At 41.0% G+C, this 23,593-nt stretch overlaps 1 protein-coding gene across 1 annotated transcript in view; it reads left to right on the plus strand.

The window, feature by feature from the left end:
• The window catches only part of EML6 (EMAP like 6), a 246,867-nt gene that overhangs the window by 154,304 nt on the left and 68,970 nt on the right, over nucleotides 1–23,593 (plus strand). Inside the window, exons 14-16 of the mRNA XM_067565157.1 lie at nucleotides 3,534–3,652; nucleotides 4,489–4,675; nucleotides 7,949–8,054. Coding sequence (XP_067421258.1) covers nucleotides 3,534–3,652; nucleotides 4,489–4,675; nucleotides 7,949–8,054 — 412 coding nt within the window. The remainder of the gene's footprint in view (nucleotides 1–3,533; nucleotides 3,653–4,488; nucleotides 4,676–7,948; nucleotides 8,055–23,593) is intronic.

The following is a 23,593-nucleotide window of genomic DNA, read 5'->3' on the forward strand; positions in this document are numbered from 1 at the left end:
CTAAAAGATATGCTATAGGAATTAATGTGGGAAAGTTCTCTATGGTCTGTGTAGCACAAGAGGTCTGACTAGATGATCACAATGGTCCCTTCTGGTCTTGAAATCTATAAATCTATGAACATCAATTCTGGCAGTTCCTAACTTTTGAGAACTTGACTTTACAACTTTAATAATTTTCTTTTAATATAGTTTTCTGTGTGTAATTGTTTAGGTTTTTAAAAAAGCAAATTGAAAGAGCAGACATTCCATAATGTGGCATCATATTGACACACATGGGTCATCAGCAGGGTTGGAACCTTTAGATCCACTGCACATACCTCTGAGCTAATGGAATAACTGATAGCAACAGTACATTACCATCCTCTGTGTCAACCAGCACTAAGGGTGATGAAATATACACTTTGCCTGTGGGTTTCACAGATGTTTGCTAACGGCAGAGGAATGGTGAGACTCAGTAATCTTGGGTTCCAGTCCAGGCTTTAGAGGGGAGTGCGCTCTAGTGGGCACAAACTCTTCTGGCCAGTCCTCCTTAGCTTGTCCTGACCTATTCCTTCCACCCTGTCCCTGTCTTTCCCATTCCTAAGGCTTCTTATCTCAGTCCCATTCTTTTTTGCCTATCCAGTCTCCTCTTCTGGGCTTAGTGTCCAAGTCACCCATACTCCCAGTGTCCTTGCCAAACCCAGTTCTCTACTCCTGGCTCCTTGTCCACTCTGTCCCATTCCTCCCTGCAATCTCCCCCTCACCCCCAAACTGGCTCCCGATCTCCCTCCCTGGGATCCTCATTCGATCTTTGTCCTTCCCTCTCACCCCTAACCTGGCTGCTTGCTCCAGTCTCCTCACTCTGTGGCTGCTTGTTCCAGTCTTTTTGCCTGTCCAGTCCTAGTTCCCCCACACACCTCAGCTCTTTCTCAGATCTTCTCTCCTGCCCCCATTCATCCCCCACTGGTTCCTATTCCCAGTCTCCCCACAGTTCCTCATCCAATCTCAGTGTTGTCTCCTGCAGTCAGATGGTTCCCAGTCCCTCACATGTCTCTCACTGGCTTCCAGGCTCCTTGCTCAACCAGTTCCCCTCCCCACTTCTCCTCCCCCCCTCAGTGCCCTGCCCTGCCAGTCCCAGTCTCCTTGTCCAACCAATCCTAATTCCCCCTCCAAACTCCCAGTCACACTTTCTCTCCTTCCCCCTTCAATCCCAGTCTCACCAGACTCCTTTTCCCAATGCACTACTTTCTTCCCTTTCCTGGTCTGTCTTTTGTTCCATCTGCATTTGAATTAGACAGCTTCCTCCTCCTCTACACCATCTGAGTTCCAGCACGGGATGGGAGCTGTCATTGAGAGCACAGGAGAGACAGACTCCGTGCTCTCTTTTCCAGTATCCAGGCCCATCCTGACTCAGAGCAGCTGGGATCAGCCACTACAGTGAAAGGCCAGCTTCGTCCTTATAGCCACGTGCTGGAGTGGGCTCAGCCACTTTGAGGGGATACAGCATGCACAGTCTTATCAGCACTGGGAGATGTGAGAAGCTCGAACATGCTCAGTGAGGACAGAAACCTTGGATATTTTAGCTGCTAAAATCGAAGTCTCAACTGAGCATGTATGAACAAGGATTTTTTCAAAGGCTTATAACTTGGCCAAATATGGGCAGATTTTCAGAGGTATGGTAAAGGGCACATCCCTGAAACAAACACCAGAATTCAAATCTTTGCTCCAAATCATGGGATGGTAGAGATGTTCAAAGAAAAGGTTACAAGAATTTTTAGTATAGGTAAAACAATGCATTTTTCCCTAGCTTCATTAGTGGAAACAGCTGAACAGTTTTGGCCAAAATTAGATCTAGGCTAGAATTTTCAAAAGTGCCTCATCCCATTTTCAGAAGTGACTTCTTCTTTTTCACTTTTGAAGATGGAATTTAGGCTCCTAAAGTACTTTGGTACTTTTGAAAATGTTACCCATAATATTTTCTGTTTCGTTAGTGTAACAGAATGGCTTATTCTATGCACTGGAGAGCCTGAGGCTTAAACCAAGCTAATTACAAAATGAGCCCCACCTCATCAGGCAATTCCCGTTATGGAGTAGAAAATGGCTGCAGAAAAGAAGGGAGAGTCAGGTTTTAGTGGTGATAAAGCTCAGCTGGGGAAAGAGCTGGAGGGAGAGCCAGACCAGGAAGGAAAGCTCTCCAGGCAGGAAGGTCTGGGAGGGACCCTGACTAAAGCAGGAAAGAGACAGAGACCCAGAGGGGAACTGAAAAGGCTAGATAGGAAGTGGCCCAGGGAGAACCATAGCACCAGTAAAGGAGCAGGCCTAGTTATTCAGTACAGAGCCCTAAGCCAAATCCCAGAGTTGAGAATGGACTTGGGTTCCCCTACTAGCCCCAATGAAGGGGGCATACAAACCCATTGCAAGGGTTATCAAGCCCAGGATGGGTGATTACAGGCTATGCGCTGGGCAGATGAATAGCCTGAGAGAGGGTGGAAGGATTTTGCGTGCGTCTTAAAGATATTTTGGGAGTTTTCATTTGGACAGTTGTGACTCTGGAAGGGGTGAACTTAAGATGGTGACCCAGCCGGAGGACCAAGATACTGGAAGAGAAGCCACACATTGCTGAAGCAACGGGGGCGCTAGAGTAGCAAGAGACTTGCTATGCCACTCCTAGCTATGAGGGGGCCCCTAGTAGTGAGTGGACTCATTTACAGGTGGCATCCTTTAAAAGTTTTTGAAGATGGTGTTTGAAACCAGATGAAAACAGATGACCAGTACAGTATATGCTAGTGACAGGCAATATGTCTAGAGGTTGTGTTTGTATAGGCATCCAAAATTTCAGATGCTTATCTGAAACTCTCTGGTGACATTTCCAGATCAGACATTCTTGTGAAGTTTTCAGCACCCCTTGGTTGCAATTAAGTCAGAATTACTGTGAAAATAACTTTTTTTTGCAAGAGATTTTGGTACCTCCACTGCTGACTGAAAACAGAAAATGAAGAGATGTACAAAAAAGAAATAATTTAAAGCTATATTTCAGCATTGTAGTGGATTTAATTGATGTCACAGCCTCTAAGTGGCTTCAAACAGCTCTAGCAGTTTCAGCATCTCTAACCAATTTACATATACAATATTTTGTATCTCTGCTGAATATATTAAGACTGTAATTCCATCTCAGGATTCTGGTGACATTTGCAAATAATTTAAGTAGTGTGCTTATTTTATATGTCACCAGAATTTCTTGATGTAATTATTTCATTATTATGTACAGCTTTGAGTACATATATTAAAAAAGTGGAAAAAGAAATGTAGAGTATCCATCAGTATTAAAAATCCTGTTCACAAAGTAACGTGATACAAGAAATGTCAAATACCGCTAGTGGGGAGCCTTCGCCTCTCTTTAGGGCATGGATAGTGATTTCATCTATGTCTTGTACATTGTTGAGCACACCGACATATAATTAATATGTTTCTTTATTATTATTTAAAGAACTGGTCAGCATGTATTTATATTCAATACACTTGAGATGTATAATTATGTGTAACTTATTCTTTAGGTTTACAAAGAAGACCTACCTCAGCTGAAACAACAAAGTAAAGAGAAAAACCATTCAGTGCCCTTCCTTAAAAGAGAGCGAGCTCCTGAAGACAGCTTAAAACTGCAATTTGTACATGGGTAATGTAACTACTAAATAGAGGTTCATGACTTCTCTTTTGTAAGCACAACTTCCATTGACTAGCACAATGCATAAATAAATACACTTAAACACACCTTGACCAATTTGAGGTAAAGTATTTGATGTAACATTTTCCACTGCTTACCCACAGGTCAATTACTATGCCTACAGGTATTGTAGTAAAAATGGGAATATCACCTATACATTTCTCTTTCTTTCAACTGTGATAGTTAGGGAGGAGGAGATAAAGATGTACCAATGTACCTAAGTAATAACTAGGCATTACCTTTTTTAAGATCATATTTTCAACTCACAGAAGACTCTCCCTGTTATTTTCCAGTCGTTATGTCCATTGGCAATGGTTGTTGTAATTAGTAGAAATGTGTGATACATTTGCAGCATAAAACCATGCAAAAATTTCCTGGGCATAATTTTGTATGAATTTGAACTGATTTATGATGTCTCATCCAGACCATAGGAAATCTGTGTTTTCTCATGATTTTGATACAAAATCAGGTGAACCTTGACAGTTTTGGATGAGTTTTTGGTTCAGTTAATCCACAAAATCAAACTGAAACTTGAGAGAGAATTGTTTGAATGTAAAGAAAATGTATACATAAACAGTGCAAAGAAAACCATAGAGCTTTACACCACTCTAGTTATTAACAATTATGACTGTAATATAAGCCATTTAAATTGTTGTAGTCAGTCTGTATATTGTGACATTTTGAGTCTAGCTCAGGTAAGTCATTTGCACAGTTAGATAGATTTCCCCCAAAGTACAGGGATATTTTTGGTGACATATTCAATTTTCTTTGCTTTATATTTATTTCAGCTACAGAGGCTATGACTGTCGAAATAATTTGTTCTACACACAAACCGGAGAGGTAGTTTACCATATTGCTGCTGTTGCCATTGTGTACAGTAGGCAGCAACACACCCAAAGACTATATCTTGGTCATGATGATGACATCCTCAGCCTAACCATCCATCCAGTGAAAGATTATGTTGCTACCGGACAGGTGTGTATCTAGGAGTGTTGCTCATGGCAAAACAAATTAAGGGATTCTCTTTCATAAACTGTATTTGAGAAATGCAAAAAAGTTTGAGTACCTTTGTCATAAAAAAAGGCATTTTCCTTCTTTGAAAACCAGAGATTAAATGTTTTGCCACCCATGCCATTGCCTAATTGCTGTGCGGAAAGCAGTAGTGGAAACAGTGACACTGTTACAGTATTCCTAGACAACAGAAATTTGAATGTCCTGCTGTGGTATTTGGAAAGTTACTTATTTACTCTGAACCTTTGTTCCTCATCTGTAAAATGTAGAAAATAATACATATTTCCCTACCTCCCATGAGTCTTCTGAGGGTTAGTTAGGGTTTTTTATTATTATTTTGTATTACAGTAGCACCTAAAGCTACCCAAGCTGGCCAGGACTTCATTGTGTTAGGCACTGTACAGACAAAGTAGAAGACTCTCCTGACCCCAAAAGCTTTAATTCTTAATGCTAAGATGCCGCAGAATGGCAAGTCATATAGGCAGGAGCCAGGGAGGACTAGCTAATGCTAGTAACAGCGTATTGTTATAAAGGCTAGCAATGTGCACAATCTATAGGTATAATAAGCTGAACAAGAGCAGTAACATTAGATTCTTGGTTGCTAGGCCTGCAGAGTTGTCACAGCATTTTTTTTTCTAAACAAAAATCAGGGAACAGTTATGGCAAATTTAGTAAAAGTTACGGGTTACTAAATTTATCATGACTGATCCCTGGCTTTTGATTAAAAAATACTGTCTTCCTTGCTCTGCTGAGGAGGCGTGGACCACTCACAGTGGCACCTTCCGCTGCAGGACTGCAAACCTGATCCTGAGTTGGTGTGGAAGGGAGGCTCTCCCAGGACGGGGAGGATGTTCTGAAAAGTGAGAGCCTGCTACACCCTGCAGCAGCAGCAGCTCCTGTGTCGTGTGGGCCTAGACCTGGCACCCTGCTCTGGGCATTGAGACCTGGCACGTTTGCTCTGGTTTGCCCAGCACTCACCCCCTATTATGACGGATGTTGGCTGGGCCAAACCTAAGTGGCACTGTAACCTGGTGTTACCAGCTCATAATGCCCAGAGCGGGAAGCTGGGCCCAGCCCTGTAGGACCAGAACTGCTGCTGCTGTGTGAGTGACAGACATAGAAAAAGTCACGGGTGAATGGGAAAATCACATAAAAGGTGACTTTAAACCTGCAGCCCTACTGATTGCCTAACCATTCTCATCAGGCAGGGATTTGTAGGCATCATGGCAGGGGTGAGGCTTATGGCATTTGAAAGATAAAATAGAACTATATGGATTATAAAAGTGAGTTTTACTTATGCATAGAGAGTGGTGATGGGGGAAAGATCAAAGGTGTTTAAGGAGAAGCTGATTGGTGGGCAGTAAAGATGGGGAACGTTGGAGGAGCAAAGGCAGGAGTCATCATCATGATATAAATTACTAGATCAACTGCATAGGGTGGCACCAAGTCATGAAAAGCCTTATAGCTAGAGACAAGAAGTGTGTGTTGGTTGTGCAGATAAGTGGAAGCCATTGGAGAAACTCAAAGAGAAGACTGATGTGCTCAGAACTAGGAAGATAATCCTTGAAGCAGCATTTTGAATGGACTTGAGGGAAGCAAAGGCACAGCAGTGGAAGCCAGAAAGGAGGAAGTTGCAGTAGCTAAGGTGCAAGATGAGGGCCTAGATGAGAATTTGATGGTGTAGAGGAAGGGAGAAAAGGTCAAATTTTAGAAACATTCTTTAACAAGAAGTGGAGAGATTTAGATTCAGCCTAGATGTGTGGATGTAAAAGAAGGGCTGAATCAAAGATCATCATACCCAGATCCTGAGTGACTGAAAGGACGGTGCTGTTGTCCACATCAATGAGAAAAGGAGAGAAAGGAGAAGCTTTGGGACAAAATATAAGACCTCTGATTTGGGAATGTTCTGTTTAAATTGATGGATGGAAATCCACAAAGAGATGTCAGAAGGACAGGCTGAGATTTGAGTTTGTGCAGAGGAAGGCAAGTCTGGAGTGGATATGAAGGCAAAGATTTGTTTATGGATAAGGTCACCCAGAAACAGAAGTGCAGAGGAAGAAAACATGAGTGTAAGGCTGGGGTCTTCTTGAACCTCCAACATTAGTTAGAGGGTATATGAGGACGACCCACCAAACAAAACACTGAAGAAATTATTAAAGTGGTAGGAAGAGAATTAGGGGGAAATAGTCAAAAAAGCTGAGGGAAAATGAAATTTCAAAAGATCGTGGCCAGCAGCATCAAAGTTAGCTGGTAGGTCAAGGAGGATAAGGATGTAGCCATGTAACCTGGATGCAAAGTGCTCAATAGACCCTTCGTTAAGTGTGGCTTTTGTGGAACGTAAAGCTGGAAGTCAGACTGAAGAGGATCTAGGCTGGAATGGGAGGAAAGGAACTTCAGATAGTGGTTATAGAAGGTGCATTTAAGAAATTTGGAAATGAACAAGAGACAAAAGAGTGGGTGATAGTTTGAAAGGAAGCTACTAAGGATGAGGGGTTTTTTGTTTGTTTTTTAAGACGGGGGAGATCAAAGCATGCTTATACAGGGAGGGAAAGGAACCAGCTAAGAGCAGGGGGTGAGGGAGGTCAGGAGACTGGAAGGGAGTGGAGGAGGAGAATATCTGTCAGTGGCAGGGAAGCAGGAGTGTATGCTGTGGGAAGGATGGGAAAGGAGAGAAGAGGAGATGAAAGGGAGGAGGTTATGCCAGATTGTTATCGGCATTTCCTTTTAAGTAAGCAGCAAGATACTGTGCGGAGATGGGGGGAAGGAATAGAAAAGGGAGGATTAAGTAGAGATTCAAAGGTGATTTTAAAAAAAAAGACAGCTGGGATTGTGGGTGTGGGATTCAATGAGAGTGGAGAAATAGAGCTGTGTGGCTAAAAGAATGGCAAAACTGAAAGAAGTGAATTTGTGGAAGAAGTCTCTATGGTTGTGGGACATCCACCATAAGAGAAGGCGAGGAAGAGGGCACTGAGAACGAAAGAAAAGTTCTGAATATTGATGGACTGGAAATCACAGGAGGATGGGGTTTCTGAGTAAGGTGGAGTAGACAGGTGGGTGATGATCAGGGATGTGGAAGTCAGAGATGGAGAAATTGGAGAGAGAGCAGTTCCTGGTGAAGATAAAATCTAGGGAGTGCGAGGATTAATGCTTCTCAAGTGCTTTGAAAATGTAAAAAATAAATATTGTATTGTTATAGTAGTTGATGAACAGCTATTAAGATTAGCATTCTAAATTTAGGTTGGAAGAGATGCTGCTATTCATGTGTGGGACACACAGACACTAAAATGTTTATCGTTGCTGAAAGGCCAACACCAAAGAGGAGTTTGCGCACTGGATTTTTCAGGTAAGCAACAATCCACAAGCATTAGAATAAATTATTAAAAATTAGCCATGTAGTCTTAAGCATGAAATGAAAAATGAATTTTCTTCTTTTAGGTAAAAGGACATTTTTATAATTAAGATCAATTTCACATATACTGTTTTGATAAGAGCAGGATTGTGTATGGAAATCAAGTACATGGCCTTTTTTTCTCATTGAAAATGGATTAATCTCTTTGGTCCCTAGTCAGCCAAATATCAGGCGCCTTCTAGAATGCACTTGCCACAGCAGGCTGGCCTATTCAAGGAGAAGGTAGATTAGATGCTCTTACTCATGCAATTAGTCCCAATGAAATCATGTACTTCTGTGAGTTTCTACATATATTAAGAGTACAGCTATTAGACTCAATTCATTGGATGTATACAAGAAGGTGTAATGATTTGTAATTAGACAAAAGAGTCACCTGGAGCGTGTAAGTGAGATGGAAGTGTAATTTGCATGCTGGTGCAATTCCTTAATTATGGTTAAAGATGCCAAAATACAGCAGTGAGTCTGATGCAAAGGGTAGTACAAAGCACAGTTGGCTGTTGCTGCTCTAATCGCCTTCTGAGGTGGGCTTGGACTGGCTTGATTGTCTCACTTTTTGGGAGGCAAGATTCAAGAAAGACAGTGTATCAGTATTTCAAATCCCCACGTGTTCAAAAATCATGAGTCAGGCCCCCCAAAATCATGAGGCAGGCTTAAAAATCATAACGTTTTAAAAAAGAAAACTACTGACTACTAGTTTTCATTTAGGGTGCTCTCAGGTCACATTTTCAAGCTTTTCTCTGCAAGCATGAGGATTAGAAATTTCATTCTTTTTTAAAAATGAAAGCTCAGATCCTCAAGTATTTATTTTGGGAGGTAGGGCTTTAAAAAAACCATCAAATATTGTGAGACTAGTGTTAAAATCACAAGAGTTGGCTGGTGTCTATAACAGGAAGACAGGAGGCGTGGGAGAAAAGGTCCATTCAGGAGTATTGGACTAGGAGGAAGAGGTGGTAGGTTGTAACGAAAGATTGTCCAAGGGCTCTGAAGTTTTAGTGGATCCACACCTCCTTTTAACCTTCGTCCTCAACAGTATCTTGTCCATGCAGAGCTTTTAGCAGTTTGATATTCAAACATCGGCCTAATTGCTCCTTTTGAACTGTTGTGATTATCTGATTTAAATATCTCTGAATTTCAGAAAAGTTTGGATCTGAATCTAAGTTTTGTGGCTGCTCTGTTTCTAAAATAATTACTTGTTTGAATGATAGACCCTATGTTTATTCCACTGGAGGTACATATGTGCTCCATGTGCCTTAAACTGGAAAAAAAATTTCACTAGCGGTGTCCATTGATCTGTGCCTGCCCTCTTCTCCTGCTCTGTTTTGCTCTGAACCAAGAATATAAGGGGCAGTGCAGGCCAACCATCTTTTCAGTTCCTTTCTACCACCCGGGTCTGAGACTGAATTTATCCAGTGTCTGCAGCTTTAGGTAGCATTTCTGTTCTAAACTGTAGATATTTTTAAATAGTTGTACCTGGTTTAGATAGTGAAGTTTTGGTAGATATGAGGTCTGGGATACTCATTGTATGGGGTGTCTAATATTCCCAAGATCCCAGGATTCAAGATCTGCGTGGCCTCCCCTGCGTCCTTTCCAGTCAGTGACAACCACAATACCAGCTGCTGTTGCCTCGGGGAAGGTCATATCCCCTATAAGTATAATATCTGCTGGTCCTTTCCTTGCTGAACCCATCGATCCCATGAGTTCAGATTTCAAAGATTCCTGATGGATTGTTCCATGAGACCTCAGTCCATTCTTAGTCGATCAGACCCCTTTGTACATTGGCAAGAATCACCAGGAAGCATACCTTCAGGAACAGTGGTTTCCAGCATCAGGGCTGCTCAGAGCAGAATTAAAGAACAAGTATCAAACAGAATATATGTGACAAGGACAAGAGCAAACACACTCACAAGAATCAGAAAAATCTCCCTCTTCAGTCCTCATCCAAGAATTGGAAAGAAGAGGACCTCCTTTCCAACATCCTCTAAATTGGGTGAGACTTCACACCCCAGTATGGGTGTGTCAGGAGCATGGTACTAATTCCTCAGTGCCAAGAACCAACGATTTCCTAAATTGGCCACTGAAGGGGCAGGACTAGCCTCACTACCAGCAAGACAAAGAACAGTGGATGTCTCCTATAGCAATGGTTCCAACACTCAGAGAAAAGGAGTCATCGGTACTGAGAACTTTCTTCTGTCTGAAGCTGGCACCACCAGATCCACCAAGGGACAAAAGCCCTGTCTGCTTCGAGCAAAAGGGACCAGATATGCAGATATGCATGGCCAGATATGCAGATCCTGCAGATCCTGGCAGATCTTACTGTCTATGCAGACCTGGAATTGTCGATACTATCTAATCTAGTCCTAACCAGAGAGGTTCCAACACCATCTGTTCACCACTCACTTGTACCACTAGCTGAGGTATAATAAGACCACTAATATAGATGGCACCATCCTCAGTATAGAGACCTCACACTTTTCCCAATGAATCTGGAATCAACAGGAGAGCATCACCAGCCCTATCGAAGTGTGAAGTCAGCCCCAACAAGTGGTCCAAGAACTCATGGGCACCTTCCCATTCTTACGGGAAGGACTATCTGGATCAGTGGTACCCTCCCTCTCCTCATTACCCCATGATCCCAGGCAGTGGACTTATTGGGGTCCCTGGGATCCATAACTGAGACAGCACGAGACAGGTAATCCTGCAGGGGTGAGTGGTTCAGTTGGCCAGGTTGCTGCTTTTCCTCACAGTGTTCCTGAGTGGATTGAGGTTCTTCAGAGACCCCTCTCATGCAAGGCTGCTCAGACAAGAAATAGATTCCCTGATTCCTCTGGGAGTCATAGAAACAGTACCACTTCTGCACAAGGGAAAAGGATTATCCTTAAGATATTTCCTCATCCCAAAGAAGAAAGGAGGCTGGAGGCCCATAGTAGATTTCAGACAGCTGGATGTCTTCATCCACAGCCTGAAGTTCAAAATGGTCACCCTGACCTTTATAGTTCCCTCATTAAATGGCTAGTGAGGGAATTATAGAGGTCAGGATGATCATTCTGTTTACAGCTGTCAATGTAAAGATGCTTATTTCCACATGTTGCATTCTGGGGTGCAGTTCAGACCAATGAGAGATTGTCACTGCTTGTCCTGTAACCCAGAATGCTTTAAAATGCTCTGCTGCTGTAGCTCCCTGTCTGGATGCTCCCAGCAGTCATGCAAGCATGCACTGAGTGTCTGTGTGTTGAACAACCCTGGTTCAGCAACTCTGACTCCAGCAGCCTGCTTTTTTCACCACAGTCACACTCTGGTTTCCATCAGCTTTGATTACTTGTAGCCAAGTGATCACAACACACCCCGACTCCTGAATTTCCCCAAAAACCATGTATCCTGAAATGTCCAGTCCCTTCTGGAACATTCAGAGGAGTAATAAGGTCCATAGCTTCTTTAAAGAGACAAAAGCACAGCAGCTTGTTGTTTAACTTCAGTTAATATGACTTCAAAAGAAACACAGTACTGAGTTGATTTAGAAAGAAGTAGAAGGTTATTAAATCAAAGAGAGAGGTTTTCAGTAAGTATAAGTATGAAGGATAAAGTCAGAAATGGTTACAAGTCAATAAAAGTGAAAAATGGTTTCTAGTAACCAAGACTTACCTTGAACCAAGACTAGATTGGTTAAGTTTCTTACCATACGTCCTTCCAACCAGATTGCCATCTGCCTCTTGCTCAGGATTTCCCACAAAATACCAAGAGCTTAGTTCCTTCATTGTATTAGGTGAAGGATGATTTGGTGTTCTTTGCCTCTCTCTTTTATAGACCAGTGAACTTTTGAAATATATCCTTCTCAAAGTTCAGTGCTCCAGCTGTGAGGAAAAGGCCATGAAGTCTGATGGAGAAGGTTCCATGCTGGTTTCTTCCCTGCTGTTGCTTTCTACAATGCAAATTGATCTGTTGATGCAGTCTCCGATATGCCAATGAATGGCCACTTGTCTGTGATTTCACAAAGGCATTGGCCTTTCCTTTGTATTGGGGAAAAAACCTGTTTACCCACTCCCCAGACCTGTCTGGTTCAAACACATTTTAGTAACATCATACAGAAAGAATGCATAACTTCACATATATTGTTAACACATGCATTTTATAATGATACTGATAACCAATGTATTGTTAGCTTTTATATGGTACCTCACAAGGCATATTTTGTACAAATATTATTGTAGTACTGTGGAGGGTGTTAATACAGGATTGCATAGGGTGACATCATATAGACATCCTCCTTGCCCACAAGAGGTCCCTGCAGGTCACTGTAGGCCCACACCATTACCAGTGCTCCCCTTTGGCTTCACAAAGGTATTATTGGTAATGGCAGCACACATGCATAATCATGGCACATCTGTATTTCCCTATCTCGACAACTGCTTGCTCACAGGAAAGTCCTACCAAAAAGTGTAGATGGTAATTCTATCCTTACTCCAACTCTTAGATTCATTAAGACTTGTGGTTAATGTAGAAAAGTCCATTTTAACTCCCACACAGATTATAGACTTTATTGGAGCAGCCCTAGATTTAAATAGAGCCTAAGCATATCTACCTCAGGACAGGTTCCAATCTATAAAGAACCTCATCACTCAGCTTCAACTAAGCCCTCAGATGACAGTAAGATCCTGTCTTGTCTTCCTAGGGCAGATGGCCTCATGCATATTTGTGATGCCCTTTGTAAGACTTGGTCTATGATGTCTACAGATGTGGTTGCAGACAGTCCACGCACCAAGCAAGCGCAGTCCAGACAAACTGGTCTCAGTCCCCCACAGAGTTCTCACTTCACTTATCTGGTGGGAAAACACAGAGGCAGTGTGTGAGGGGATTCCCTTTGTCCCTCTCCCACCCACAAAAAGATTGATCAGATGCCTCCCTCCTAGGCAGAGGAGCCTATTTCACCAAACACATAGCACAGAGTACTTGGACCCAACAAGAATCCTAGTTACATGTAAACCTCCTGGTACTATGTTGAGCGCTTGAGGCCTGCAAACAGTGTCTGCTTTATATTTGGACTCTGCATGTTCAAATCATGTCTAAGAAGATGACAATAGTTTATTATATCCACGAACAGGGAGGAGCAAAGTCTACCCCTCTTTGCATAAAAGCTGTCAATCTCTGGAACTGGTGCATTCAGTACCAGATCGCTCTCTTGGCAGTGCACCTTCTGGGAGTGCAGAATGCTCTGGCAGACAGCCTCAGTCGACATTTCTCCAGAGACCACAAATGGGAACTACGCAACTTGGTGGTACAGAGCATCTTCAACAGTGGAGATTCCCATTGTAGGATTTCTAGTTTCCCAAGAGACAAAGAGATACCAGATCTACTGCTCCAGAGCAGCGCTAGGCCTCTGCCCCAGAGGGGATGCATTTCTAGTGCAATGGTCAGAACCGACCGATGTATGCATTTTGGCCAATCCCTCTTTTACCTCAAGTGCAGAGGAAGATTAAATAAGAAAAAGCATCAATGATTCTAGTTGCTCCTCAGTAGCCAAGGCAGTTCTGGTTTACAAGCATTCTCCAAGTGGCCTCGTATCCATGCATCCACATTCAGCTCTTCCCAGGCCTGTTGACCCAGGACAAGGGCAAGATCCTCCACTCTAGTGCACCATCTCTCCATCTAAGAGCTTTGTATTTGGATGGGGTGACAAACCTAGAACAATCATGCTTGGCATCAGTACAATCCATGGTGGCAGTATAATCCATCCTTAGTAATAGCAGAAAAGATTCCACAAGAAAATGCTATACAGCAAAATGGAAAATATTTGTCTACCTGATACCCTCAGAAGGTGCTGAGATCCCTAATATTCTGGACTACCTCCTCTTTCTAAAACATCTAGACTATCAGCTCTTTGCAAGTGCACTTGGCAGCTATTAGCACCTTTACCCTCCAGTTGACAGACATTTGGTCTTCACCCATCCTACTATAATATGGTTTCTGAAGGGACTAGTCAGAATTCTTCTTCCATTCCTGAAGTCTACCCTAATATGGGATCTCAGTCTAGTCCTTTTAACATTAATGGATTGTCCATTCAACCCTTTGGCCTCGTGCCCCTTTGCTCATCTATCTATGAAGGTTGCTTTTCTGGTTCCAAGCACCTCAGCCAGAAGAAAGCATGGGTGAACTAGGGGCCCTTATCAGGGATCCTCCTTCTGTGGTCTTCCACGAGAACAAGGTTTTCTTGTGGTTACATCCTAAATTAATTGCTGAAGTAATCTTAGAATTCTATCTGAACCAGGTCATCAACTTTCCTATCTTCTATCCAAAGCTCCATGCCACTAGAGAAGACAGGAGGCTCTGCTCTCTGGATGTTTGTCAAACCTCGGCATTCTACATGAAGAGGACAAAACCCTTAGGAAATTTCCTACACTGCTTGTCTCCTTTGCTTCCCCTTTCATACTTTCAGGAATCTCTGCACAGAAACTTTCCAAATGACTATCAGGCTGCATCCTGCTTTGCTATTTGTTGACATTGTCCTCTCCTCTACAAGGTGTGAGAGCCCACTTGACCAGAGCTCAGGCTGTGCTTGTAGCTTCATTTAATGATGTCCCTCTTCTAGAGAACTATAGAATGGCAACTTGAAGCTCTGTGCATATCTTTGTGATACATTGCACCCTGGTACAAGCTTCTATGGCAGATGTGTCCCTTGGCGGAGCGCTCCTGCTATCTGGTACAGCAGGGTTTCTCACACCCTCCTCCTCAATTAATACTACTTGTCAGTCACCTCAAGTGGAACATATAGGGACCATCACTTGATGAAGAACGTCTGGTTACTTTCCTGATACAGTAATTGGAGTTATGTATATATGTATGGTCTCTAATGTGTATTCCACTTCCCACCCTCCTTCCCCCTTGCTTCTGATCCTTATTCGAAGGTTATTTGCAATAAAGAAGAACTGAAGAGGTCCACATCACTCCTTATGCACTTGGTTTGGAGCATGAGGAGGAGAAAGGCTCAGGTGCAGCCCAACAGATGCTGCTAGTGAAAAAAATTCTGGTCTCAGGCACATGGAGTCCATGTACATCTCAAGTGGAATATACATAGGAACAATACATTTTGAAGAACTCCAGTTACTGTACAAGATAAGTAACCAGACTTTCAACTAAAATTCTGCATTCAAATACCCAACAAAGTTAGGAAAAAATTAGAACTGGATCTCATTTTTCAGCTTGGGCCCATCTCTAGTTGTGCTGTATCAGGTCAACACATAAGATTGACTTTGTGATGCAACTATATGTTAACCATGAATGTATAGGAAAATTGTAAACACTTTTTCATGCACTGGTTGGAATTTTTAAACATTAATAACTTGTCTGTTTTTAAAATTATAGAGGGTTTAATACATAATAATACCATAAGGTACCAGTCATAAGTAAAAACTCAAGTGTTTAAAATATTATTCATTGTTAATATGAAATCCTTTCTCTCAGAGCTGTGATATTTCATTGTTGACTGAAGCAGGTTTTTAACAACTTTTATTTAACTAACAAAAAGTAAGTTAAGTGGACACAGTATTGGTGCTGTTGTAATTTTGCATGGCTGCATTTTGTGACGGAGTCTCAGCAATTGGGTTGTCCTGTCTTTGTGTGTGTGATAATCAACAAGTATGGTGCTCTATAGTATAGTGCATTGTATGTGGCAACTTTAAACTCTTGATTCAAATTTACCTGTAAATATCAGAATGGTGACACAAAAGAAGTACAAAATTCTCAAAAAACAATTGGTTTTGCCTCTAAAAAACTAACTAAAAAGCTGCAAAAGGAAATAAATACAATGTTGCACTGAATATTTGCACATTTTCAGCCGAATAAATCTTACTGATGAAACAAAGTCAAATTATAACACTCTTAAAAATAGGAATGGATAGTGGCAATGGTGTTCAGAGCTAGCTCTAGGCAAAACTTCTTCTAGATTCAGTTTTACATTCAACAGTTTTAGAAACTTGTAAATTACTCCAAAAATAGGAAATCTTGCAAGATCAGTTGATTATCTGTCCTTGCAAATTTTCTGCAAACTTGGGCTGTTCTGGTGGTGATTTGGGATGCATCTGGATTCAAAACAAAGCATAAACACCAACCCTTCAAGTTTTGGATCTTTATCTGGACCCAAAACTGTAGGGTTTGATTAAAATCTGGAGATTTAATTCCTTTCTCTCCAAAATTTGAAGAGTTTCAAAATCAAGATTCCACTTCTGGCTGATATTTACACAGTGTAAGAACACAATGTATCTGACCATAAAAAATTCACATACATTTAGAAGAAGAAAAAAAAAAGTTCTACCATGTAAACAATAAGACACACAATCCTAGCTGCTAGAAAAGTGTTTGCTGTTTAAATAGTCAAGATGAACAAGAATACATTAAGGACCAGTTTGATCCTTCTCTTTCATAAACATACACATTGGAGTCTTAACTGAAGAGGCAGAACCAAGTGCATCCTGATCATCTTTGTTAAACTTCACCATTTAAATGACTATTCCTTTCTACTGTTGTTCTAGATAGCACAACCTGATAGTGACATTAGTGAAAGACCAGGAACAGCCTTTGGGCCTTCGTGTCTTAAATAATTTGTCACTTACATTTATGCTTTTACATTTTTATAAAAGTTATTAAAAACCTCCCACCTTGCTTTTTATTTTCAAAGTGTATAGAAATTTGTGCAGGGCGGTTGGTTTCCCATCCTCCTGTGTGCCCAAGTTTGCATGATGATGCATAAAAAGGAATACTTTTTAAATCATCATAGGGTAAAATCAAACCACAATCTGTCTAAGGTGGGGGAAAAGAAACATCATCAGTGAGAAGTTTGCTCTTAACCCCATCACAAAGCCAAATTCCTGTAAGGCATGACATTTAATACAGGGTAACATTTTTCAAAAGAAGTGATTTAGGAGCACTGTTCCCATTGTCAGAAGTGACTTGGGCACTTTTGACTTAGGTAGTTAGACTCCTAAGTTACTTAAATGTTAAATGTATCCATAGACATTCAAATATTGATTTAAATACATTGTGTCTGATTTTCTTTTACACTGTCACTTTTCACCCCTGTAGCAGTGTAAAGGAGACTTAAAGTGATCTTAACATAAATCAGGCCCATATTATGATTGTGGCTGAACTGTCCTTTTCCTAACTTTTTTGTACATGTAAAATTAGTTTTGTTTAGATTTCATTTTTTTTACCTCTTAGAAAAGTGGTAAGTATTAAGTCATTGATCACATTTATGGGAAAGAAATTTATAATAGGAGAAGGGATGGCTCAGATGATGACAGTGGAATATGGATTCTGGTTTATAATTAAATCAGTAATGGCCAAAAGTCGTCATCACCAGCTGATGACTCTTTCATTGTTATGAGACAAATTTGTAGCTTTAGTCTACTTCCTAGTCTTCATGTCATAATTGGCACCGGGTGACATTCCCCCGTACAGTTGGCTCCCTTAACATGAAGTTAACTGTTCTGTGGAGCCTTGTGCAGAGTAGGAAGTTTCAACCCAATTGCACCCTTTTTGTCATTCTCAGCAGAAAGCCCAGACATCGAATGGGCATGAAGATTGAGCAACTGTCGCACTTCAAAAAAAAGTTGAAGTACATTACAGAGAAATGGTGGAAGCTTGTGCTCCCATTATTAATACTCTGTCTTTCCTGGGGGAAAATAGAGAAGATAATTTTTCAGTGCTGTCAATCCTGCACCTTCGATAAAAACATTTTTAAAAATAGAAATCTTAATAGCACAGCACTTCAAAAATTATTGGAAACTGAAGGCATAAAATTAGTCATCAGACAGAGTGTCTGTTCAGCAATAGAACCATATCCAAACAGAGCATGAATCTACTCTTTTCCAGGAGAATACTTTCAGGAAAGGGCCTGCAGAGTTCCCCCCTAAATCATTCTTTAGGGGTAAGGTGTCTGGATATTTCCCCTCATCCCTCTGGGAATAAGCAGAGGTCCTGCACCAAATCTCTAAGGATCTGTAGGAGGCAAAGGCCACCCATGACTCCATATCACCCCAGGTCCTTGGCAGCATGGCTCCAATTAGGCATCCCTGGCTTCTACTACCTGTGGTTGACTATCCCCTTTTAAAAGAGGTTTCCCCAACATGAAGGTCTCCACAGAAAACGTAATATAGCTTGGAAATGATGGCCATCTCTGTCCCCTCAACTGATATGATCTCTATGAATATGTAACCACTGGGTCACAGCATGAGAAAATGGTGCTGTGAAGGCAGCTGACACCCTGTTCCATGTGAGACAGAGGAAATCCAGACCCAGAGGGCTCTCTAAGACTATATGAGGCAAAATTTTGGGCCCTAGTTCTACAGTCCTTGCAAACGCAAAACACCATTTGCTAAGAGGGAAGGTTCTCTCATGGATCAGTAACTGGTTGAAAGATAGGAAACAACGGGTAGGAATAAATGGTCAGTTTTCACAGTGGAGAGAAGTAAATAGAGGGGGATCTCAAGGATCTGTATTGGGACCAGTTTTGTTCAACATATTCATAAATGATCTGGAAAAATGGGTAAACAGGAAGGTAACAAAGTGTGCAGACAGTACTAAATTACCCAGGATAGTTAAATTCAAAGCAGACTGCCAAGAGTTACAAAGGAATCAAAGGGATCTCACAAAACTGGGTGACTGAGCAACAAAATAGCAGATGAAATTCAATGTTGATAAATGTAAAGCAATGCACACTGGAAAACATAATCCCAACTACACGTACAAAATGAAGGGGTCTAAATGACATGTTATCACTCAAGAAAAAGATCTGGGAGTTGTCGTGGATAATTCTGAAAACATCTCCTGAATGTGCAGCGGCAGTCAAAAAAGCTGACAATTTTGTTAGGAGCCATTAGGAAAGGGATAGATAATAAGATGGAAAATATCATAATGCCACTATATAAATCCATGGTATGCCCACACCATGAATAGTGCATACAGTTCTGGTCACCCAAGTTCAAAAAACATATATTAGAATTGGAAAAGGCACAGAGATGGGCAACAAAAATTATTAGGGATATGGAACAGCTTCCAGATGAGGAGATACAAGCTAAAAAGACTGTTCAGCTTAGAGTAACGACTAAAGAGGGATATATATATAAAGAGGGACTAAAGACAGAGATCTATAAAATCATGAATGGTATGAAGAAAGTGAATAGGAAAGTGTTATTTACCTCTTCATCTAACACACAAACCAGGGGTCACCAAATTAATTAATAGGTAGCAAGTTTACAACAAACATAAGGAAGTACTTCTTGAAAAGGCCAAAAGATAAATGGATTCAACAAAGCATAAACTGGGTACCTATCTGATAGTGATAGGTTGGTACAAAAATACCAAAAAATACCGTCTTTGGTAATACCATGGCAGTGTCTTAAGCTCTGATTCTGCAAATGCACATACTTAACTTTAAGCACATGAGTAGTCCCACTGACTTTAGTTGGCATCAGTGGGGCTCTGCATGGACATGCGTAGAGGTGTACCTAAATGCATCTCATTGCAGGGTCGAGGCCTTAGTGTGGTCCTGTGTAGGAAGCAGTTTTCAGGTAGTGATGGGAGTAGTAGTAGTTTGGTTTTGTCCCCTCCTACTCCCAAATTAGTTTCAAGTCACATTAGTATGGCACTCATTGTTATTGTTTTCATGTGACATTGTGTGCCGTGGGTGACAAATTAGCCTGTAATTTCCCATGGATGTTAACTAAAGTATATGTAACTTAGTGGATAAAGTGCTCCTTTATATTTCAAATGTATAGCGTTTAAATCTAGGTGAGATTGTATTCTTAATTACAAGTTTTCATATCTTTTTTTTATGTCAAATGTATTGCTTTTAGCACTTAATCATTTTTACCATTGAAACATTGTATTTTTCTAACAAATATGTAAACAGATCTTTTCCTTAAGGAAGCAAAACAAATTTTACCATATTAACCCAGGATCCAAGTGTGCATCCCCAGGAAGTCTTCCTGGCTCTTGAGACAAAGATACTGGACTTTAATTATCTGTCACTTAGGGGATGTAGGAGAACAGCACCCTTTTTGCCTGTGAAAGTTGGTAACTTGCTATAAGTGAGAAATTGTTTTAGTCAAAGACAAACTTGCTAGAACTCAGTTTGTCACTAGAAGAGCGTGTTTTTGTTTGTAACCAGATCTGTCACTTTTTCCCTTGCTTAGTATCACTTTAATCTCTGTTCTTGTTAATAAATTTATTCTTGGTTGTACAGTAAAATGGTTTATAGTAAAACTTTTATTGAAGCATAAAGTGAGTCCTCAGCTAATCTAATAGGCTGGTATGTACACTGTCTCTTTGGAGAAATTGAATTTAATAATTTCTGAGTGAGTGTCCAATAAGAGAGACATCTGTGGGGAATTCAGGAATTGGGGTTCACTGATTGTTACCTGCAAGGCAAGATTAAGACTGGCAGAGTCTTGAATTTACTAGTGAGGTGAACAGTCTGGTGTGGTGGGGAGCTAACATAGTCTAATCTTCAGTGACACTCATTCTTTCTGAGGCAGAGGGATAACACAGTGGCTTACAGTTCTGAGCAGAATGTCACAAGTTGTATACATGTATGTGCAGGTTTAATAGAATCATTACTGGGAAATTAAGGTGCTGATTCAGCAAGTTACTTTAGAATGTGTCTAAGGCTATGGCTACACTGATGGTGGCAAAGTCGCTGCTGTCAGATCGATTTCTCTGGATCGACTGAGCGGTCAGTGAAGACCCGCTCAGTCGATCCAGAAATCAACATACTAAGACCACCTTCAGAAATGGCGTAGTGCTGCGTCGACGGAAACGCGGTGCAGTGCAGTGAAGACGACGCGCAGAAGAGGAGCAGAGAAGTCAACGGGAGTTATGCAAGTTTTTTGCGTAGCTTGCATAACTCCCATCAACTGCTGCCAAATCTTGGAGGTAACAGTAGACAGGGTCTAAGTATGTGAATAGTCCCCATTGTTGGTGAGACTTCTCAAACAGTTAAACTTAAGCACATGCTCAAGTACCTTGCTGAAAGGGAAGGAGTGACACAACAAATGTATCACAAAAAGTTCTTGAAAATGCTTTTCTTTGTTACAGTTCATAACCTTTCACAAAATCTTACTCATTTGGTCTAATATCCTCTCCTTTATCTGTGTTCAGAATTACCATTTTAGTAACAATGGGCATGCTGTATCTCAGAGGAATATTGTAAAGGTTACCTGTTTAGTTACTGACTGTTAGTTAGTGCCTTGAAGATGAAAGTGCTATCTAAATACTAAAACATAAATTCTAATCTGAGTTACAGCTGTTTCCATCTGGAGTGATTCCACTGAAGTCAGTGTAGTTACTCCAGATTGTCACTGTAATTTAAATCAGAATTTGTTCTTAATTTCCCCCCCCCATAATAATAGCTAAATTTAAGTTTATAAAATGAAACTTAAAATGTATCCTTTTCATGAGTTTAATATTTTTAAGCATCATTTATTGTCTCAGTGATTCTGACGGTTTGCTACCACTGGACATGTCTAGATTAGAAAAATAGATAATGTTTTAAAACATGTTAGCTAACATGATTTTAAACAAGATTTTGCACCTAGGGTGAATAAGGCAAATTGTACTAAAAGTATATTAAATGATCATGGACCCTCTCAAGTTTACCATGACCGACTAACACAATCTTAAATACAACTTGCCCTGTCAACACTAGGTGCAAAATCCTATTTAAAGCCATGTTAGTTAAAAGAGGAAGGATCAGACAGTGGTTAGGGCACTATCCTGGGTTTTGGAAAACCTAGGTTCAGTTTCTTTGCTCTACACAGACTTCTTGTGTGACCTTGGGCAACACATAGTCTCTCTTGGCTAGTTTCACAAAGGGATTAGGTGCCTCTGGTATTCACAAAATCCCAACTCAACTGCGACCAAACCCTGTAGGCACCTAAAGTCACTCAGCACCTACGCTTTTTCAGTAAAAGTTAGCTAGGCAAGTGCACTGTGGTTTTGTTCCAGACGTCTGGATGCCTAAGCCCCAGAGCAATGCATGAACTGAGGGAAGATAGGCGTTTCTCCATCTAACTCTTACCTTTGGGGCCCAATCTGCTAGGCATGTTCTGAGCGTGCCTAACTCCACATAAAATAGCTGCAGGGGGAGCCCAATGATTAGGGTACTCACCTGGAATGAGGGAGACCCCCAGTTCAAGTCACCTCTCTGCATGTTGAGAAGAAGGGATATAAGCAGGGATTTGCTATTGTGACATACCCAGGGTACCATCTGGACTGATGTCTCCACTTCAGCTTTCTAACCTGGGGTACCTTCTACATTGCTTTGCTGTAAGAGCTACCACTCCTGGTCTGCTCTCATACAGCCTTCAGCATGTAAGTTACTCCCAGCCATATTATATGAGTGTTCCCAGCCACTCTTGAATTACACTGCAGAGCAAACTCCCAGTTCCAGACTTTCCCCAGAAATGTACATCTTGTACTGCCCAGCTTTTTCCTGGACAATGCAAGCTCATATAAAGTCTGTCATTTTATTAATAACAAATGATATGCAGCAATCCTTTTATCCCAAATGGAGTTTCCTAAACACTTCAATCCAAACACACTGGTTTAGATAAAACAATACTACTAGTTTATTAACTACGAAGAGAGAGATTTTAAGTGAAATATAAGCAATGAGGCATAAAAGTCAGAATTGATTCCAAGAAAAATAAAAGTAAAATGCAACGAATGCATAACTTAACAAACTAGAATGAATTCTAAGCAAGGTCTCTCTCACTACATGTTTCAGCAGTTCTACTGGTTGATCTTCTTTCTGTCAGAATCCCTCCCCCAGTTCAATGCTGCATCCTTTATTCTTTAGGTGCCATGAATGCTGTGAGCAAAGAGAAAGAGAAGAATGATTTGAGGCATCTGCTCTCCCTTCTTATATTCTTTCCCTCCTTTACATGGCATACTTGCACAAAGATTATCGTAATAGTGTGTAATGGGGGAATACAAGGGTACAGACTGTCACAGCCACCTCTCTGATCAGTGCCCTAGTCATTAAGCTAGTCAATTGTGATCATCTAGTCTGTACTCCTGTCTAATACAGGCCTTAGAACTTCCCCCATAATAATTCCTACAGCATACCTTTTAGAAAAATATTGAATCTTAATTTAAAAATGGTCAGTGATGGGAGAATCCACCACAACCTTGAGTTAGTTGTTCCAAAAGTTAATTACCCTCACTGTAAAAAAATCACGCCTTATTTCCTGTCTGAATTTGTCTAGCTTCAATTTCCAGGCATTAGACCATGTAATACCTTTCTCTGCTAAATAGATTGAAGAGTCCACTATTAAATATTTGTTCCTCAAGTAGATACTTGGCTGGTAAGTGGTAATTAAGCCACCCCTTAACTTCTCTTTGTTATCTAGCTTTATAAAGAATGTTTTCTAATCCTTTAATACCTCTCATGGCTCTTCTCTGAACCCTCTTCTATTTATCAACATCCT

The sequence above is a fragment of the Emydura macquarii genome, unplaced genomic scaffold (genome assembly GCF_026122565.2).
Source record: "Emydura macquarii macquarii isolate MOO-44397 ecotype Brisbane River unplaced genomic scaffold, CSIRO-AGI_Emac_v2 contig_2676, whole genome shotgun sequence".
NCBI classification, from domain to species: Eukaryota; Metazoa; Chordata; order Testudines; family Chelidae; genus Emydura; species Emydura macquarii.